We start from the raw sequence: 5,065 nt of genomic DNA, 5'->3' as shown, positions 1-5,065 counted from the left end.
TTCCGGTGGTTTGGATTCGCATCGCTCCCTCTCGGGGACGCGCTGACATGCTGGGAGCCTGCTTCTGCGCAAGAGCCTCCCCTCCCGCCGGTGAACTCGGTCTGTCTTCCGCAAAGGAAAGCCAGGAGCGCTCGGATGCAGGTACCATCAGTAAAGTAAAGAAAAAAAACAAAGGCCAAAAAACAAAAAAAAAAGGCAAGGGACTCCTTCCCCTTCCCCTTGGTAAACAGTAAGCTTTGTGGGCCACGCAGTTCTTGCAGGCTGGATGAAATCCACCGACTACTGAAAAAGCTTGCCTGCCTTCTAAAAATACAGATGCTCCAAAATACCCGTGAGACTTTCACTGAGACACACGGACCCCAGGGAAACGACCAAGCAGCTCGTCAAAGTACCTGTGTTTATTACATCAACACCCGAAGTTCTAACAGTTCACGCGTTTTCTTTTCCTTCCAGGCTGTCCCAAATGTGACAACAGGAAGGCAAAAGTGTTTGCATGTATCCAAACAAAACCGTGGAATAAAAGTCCAATAAAGATATGTTTATACAAAACTCATATGGTCTTTAATTAAATGCAACCTAAGTGGTATACACAGATTGATACGTACAAAAAGATGCATAAAATAAAAGTATGTTACATTTCTCATGCCTTTTGTTGAAATGTAGAACATTTCACTACCAATACCCATGGAGGGAATAAAACACAGCAGCATTAACTCAGATTTCAGCTCTTATTTACAGAATTTAGATGGTAACATCGTAGAATATTCTTGCTTTCATAAAAAATATCTTACAAAAGCTAGCTGTTATCTACCATTATTGGAGAGCTCTGCTGATGTCAGTGAGTATCACTGTTCACAGCTTGATTAACTGGTTATTGTTGTACACTTCAGGCTACACCCGCAATGATTATTTCAGTCAGTTCCGAGAGACGCTGAATCCTCTCTCAGCTGACCACCTTTTCTACTTCTCCAGTGGGCCCTTTACGGGTTTTCCAAGTTTCGGTGCTAATGCTGACTGCAGCATTAACACAGCAGGATAAAGACACGACAACCAAAGGGCATTAAATATAAAATACTTAACCATTTTATTCTTCCCTTTTTTTCAACTTTAATTTTGCCTTGTTTTCCTGTGAGGAGGCTTTGGCTGTTTCAGCATTCTTTGCCGTTTCAGCAGTTTTGTCTTTTGGCCTTTGCCTTCTGGAACGTATCAGGTCTTCACGTCCGAGTTCAACCATTTTTGCTTCCCACGACTTCATTTCATTCTCATACCGAACCTTATCGTCTTCAGCGAGCTGCAGGTATGGCTGGAAGAAAATCAGGTATCAACAGTTACGGAAGGGGCTTTGTCAGGGTAACTGCCATGTCACATCCTCCCCTTTGATACAAATGTGACTTACTACGAGACCTGTGCAGTGCGCATCCCAGGTGTTCACTTTTGCCTCCGGAAAACTCAAAACACATCAAACTTGCACAAAAATACAAAACCTTAGCATTGAATTATGGTTATGTCAACAGACGGCCATTCCTGAAGAGGAAGTTTATTCAGTATTACTACTAACAGCTAAGGTTGTTTTTTTTTTTTTTGAGTACTAGTTTGAGAGAGCTGGCTTATGCAAGGAACAGGAATAGATATTTCTGCACAACTATTTCAAATTCTTTTTCTACAGAAAAAAACCACGAACCTAGTGCATGTTCTAAGCACACATTCAAAACAATCTGGAAGAAGGGCATTCAGGAGGAAGGACAGTAAGGTACAGAACACTTGAAAATCTGGAGGTTTAGATTAGGTTTCAGCATAGCACCACTCCGATTTTCATATACCCATCTGCAGGTTCGTATTTCAATACACTGAGAAAGCTGGCAGAAAACTACCCCCAAGACAACCAAAATTAATAAATTACTATGTGCACATCACTTGTAGATTTCTGTTGCTTTTACCTGTCAAAAGTCTTTCCACAAGCAGCAAATTACTCTGCTGGCATTTAAAAATATTATAGATTGATTATTAGGAAAAAAAAAATAATCAAATTGTTGCAAATTATTCCACCTTCCTCCCTAGATGCCACTCAACGTCCATTTCCAGGCAAACAGAACTTCCACCCTATCCCACTCACTCACATTTCATCAACACTGTGAAAGAAACGGTCACTACTGGAGTAAAAGTAACGACAATCTTTTTCAAGATGCATAAATACGATCTCACAGTATTTTCCTCAGTATTATATTTTGAGCAACCGAGTTCAAGATTTTGTATGAATTTATTAATTTTGACTCAAGTTTGTCATTTTCCAGTTAGATCAGAGCCTCATCAAAATCCACTCACCTACCTGCTTTTGAGAACTGGACAGTTTTTGCCATGCATCAAATAATTGCTTCAGCTTTGCCTACAGGATATAGAATATGCAATACATTAGGATTATTTTAACAACAGACTGACCACAGAGGGTTACAGACGAATGCCACGCTAGAGAAAGCCAAGTATAAACCAATATAAAAAAGCACAAAGTCACACGGGCTTAATACCCAACTTCTTAACGTAGGTAAATAATAAACGATACGGTTCCACAAGTTGCTGGGCACCATCTGAGCCACATTTACAGACAATATAAGCACAAAGCAGTTTAAGTTACTTAGCCTGCCGCCAAAGCAGGCAGACAGAACAGCTAAGCTGACTTATAGCAACATGACTACATCTCACCCCGCGTACTGGTTTCATGTAAACCAAGCCCTAACTGAAGCCAAGCCCACACAAGTATTAACCGCCTTCGCAGGAAACTTTGTACCACTTCAGGAGTATTTTGCCACATGTGTGTCAAATTGGGCCTCAGCTGGCTGGAGATGCCTGCCTTGTAGACAGAAAACCGAGGAACAAACTATTTCCACCGTCCTGATTTACTGACTAAACGCATAGGGTAAGGAACATACTAGGCATACAGGGGAGGTCTCCAGCGCTTCAAGTGCTGTAATCCACTTGTAACTTAAATCACACCAAAGTGCAGTTTGGTGCAGAACTTGTGACTTCGCTGAGGAACTCTTGCATGTTCCGTAACATCGACTGTGCTACAGGAGGTACAATAACCACTATTACAGAAATGGTAGCAGACCACCACAACCATTTTAAAAAATAATGTATTTCTACACCAAGACAAAGAAAAATAGAATTCTCTCCTTACAGAAGGAACAGATGCAGTCTGTAACACTGAAGTGCGAAAAATAGTGCAAATATTTTAAGTCTGTATACCCACACAGCAGTTTATATAGGACATGCCACCAGCAGCATAGCCAGATCACCGTAGCCTAAAAAAAAATAACCTAAGCAAAGCAAAATCCAGATACTGAACTACTGAACAGTTTATCTGAAAATGACAGAATCTAGAACAGATTTTCTGAATACAATAGATTTATTTTAAAGAACAATTTTTCCTGGCTTACCACAGGTGAAATTCCCTCACTTTCTTGAAAGTTTTCTGACACAAAGATGTTAAAGCCGCTACGAGGTCTTTTAGGTTTTCCAAGCACAGTCAATTCCTTTAAAAACAACATGAAAAGTTACTCAATCTACCAAGCATGCATTTTTCCAAAACTAAACTTACCACTTGTCTTTCTGTTTTATACAAAAATCAGACTCAAATGCATTTTTTTTGTGTTTTATTCTGTAAACTGGACTGTATGTCAAGATGCTCTCACCACTTGTCAAGACTAATGCTAGACTAAATTAAGAAAAGCTAACAACCTGAATTTTCACAGACATGAAAGCAGCATTTTAAGCTGATTCTTACTTCAGCTAAGTCTTCCAGAAACCAAAGACTGTTACTAAATTCCACTCAGTAAGAAAGTCATGACGACAGGTTTTCTATTATATTCATAAGGCTTTGGTTCCTGGTGTGAAATACTGTATGCTTGCAGAGAGGAGGGCAGATACCTAACTGTGGGAGGTGAGAAGGTGGAACAGAACCAGCATATTCCCAGGGAAACAGAGCTAGGTTTCTGCTCTCAGAACACTTTGCCTACAGGGATGATGGTGAGAGAGGGAAAGTACAGCAAGTTGTGGATGCAATTGCACTTGTTGTTTTCTCCAGCCCTAAGACATTCCCGCTGCAGCCTGGGTGCTGCAAATTAACATCTGCTTAGCTATTAGGTGTGCCAGCTAAATTCCTTGTGGTGCCATACTCTAAAAAGGATCAGCAGAATCATTTGGATTAAAAACTTCCTCTAAGTAGGGGTCTTTCAAACCAAATTAATTTCCCTTTTGCCAGCTAGGGCAATGTCACACCAGCAGTTTAATTCACAGACATGAGCAAGCAGTAAGTAATCCCTTCAACTTATTTTGCCACTGGACAAACCACAATATTGTACCTTTACAGATGGTTCTGTCTTTAAGGACTTATATATAAACAAGCTAAAAGGGAACAGGAAAGATAATCTGTATGAATAAGTCAATAAAGGACACTAACTGATGCACCTCTACGCAGCCCTAATTCAACATGTCAGCAGCTACACAGATAGCAAAGTGGCAGAATCCAAAGAAAGGAAGGAAAAAAGGCTACCTCAAACAGCTACGACCTTGTAGGGGCCGCTGAAGTAACAGATACGAGGCCTTTGTGAAAAGCTGTTTCTGGATGTCTTCCCAACAAAAGAAAGCGTTGCTGGTTCAAATGTCTTTTATTACCTATCATTTCTCAGGCAGGTTTAGGAATAGGAAGAAAAAAGCATAGAGAAGCTACCTCTAAGCACAAAGACATGTGCTAGTTCTGGTCTTTAAGCACAGGAAAGCCACTAAAATAACTGCTAACACCAGCAATTATTTTAGTCCATGGGGTTTTTTGGGTTTTGTTTTGGGTTTATGGTGTGGGTTGGTTTTTTTTATTCTGAGAGTTGCTTTTGTATCTCTAAACACACTTCAACTCTGCTCTGTGTACTAGACAAATAGACTTCAGGTTCCTTGAGAGAAAAGAAACTTGAACTTCAGAATACTTACTCTTTTTGCCCTAAACGATCTTCTTTTTGCCAGTCGTTTGCTCCTTTCTTCTTTCAAAGCCGCAGCCTGGGCTGGAGTTAGCTGTGCT

At 40.4% G+C, this 5,065-nt stretch overlaps 2 protein-coding genes across 2 annotated transcripts in view; both read right to left on the bottom strand.

Moving 5' to 3' along the window:
* The window catches only part of DNAJC9 (DnaJ (Hsp40) homolog, subfamily C, member 9), a 4,220-nt gene extending 3,534 nt beyond the window's left edge, over positions 1-686 (bottom strand). The window contains exon 1 of the mRNA XM_009325967.1: positions 636-686. Coding sequence (XP_009324242.1) covers positions 636-686 — 51 coding nt within the window. The remainder of the gene's footprint in view (positions 1-635) is intronic.
* TFAM (transcription factor A, mitochondrial) overlaps positions 379-5,065 on the bottom strand; it is a 12,559-nt gene continuing 7,872 nt past the window's right edge. The window contains exons 6-9 of the mRNA XM_009325966.1: positions 4,978-5,063; positions 3,432-3,527; positions 2,327-2,383; positions 379-1,303 (exon numbers count right to left, since the gene is read on the bottom strand). Of these exons, the coding sequence (XP_009324241.1) occupies positions 1,085-1,303; positions 2,327-2,383; positions 3,432-3,527; positions 4,978-5,063 (458 nt within the window). The 3' untranslated portion in view covers positions 379-1,084. The remainder of the gene's footprint in view (positions 1,304-2,326; positions 2,384-3,431; positions 3,528-4,977; positions 5,064-5,065) is intronic.

This window comes from Pygoscelis adeliae, unplaced genomic scaffold (genome assembly GCF_000699105.1).
Source record: "Pygoscelis adeliae isolate BGI_AS28 unplaced genomic scaffold, ASM69910v1 Scaffold4, whole genome shotgun sequence".
Taxonomy (NCBI): domain Eukaryota; kingdom Metazoa; phylum Chordata; class Aves; order Sphenisciformes; family Spheniscidae; genus Pygoscelis; species Pygoscelis adeliae.
This window is presented reverse-complemented; position numbering and strand designations above follow the sequence as displayed.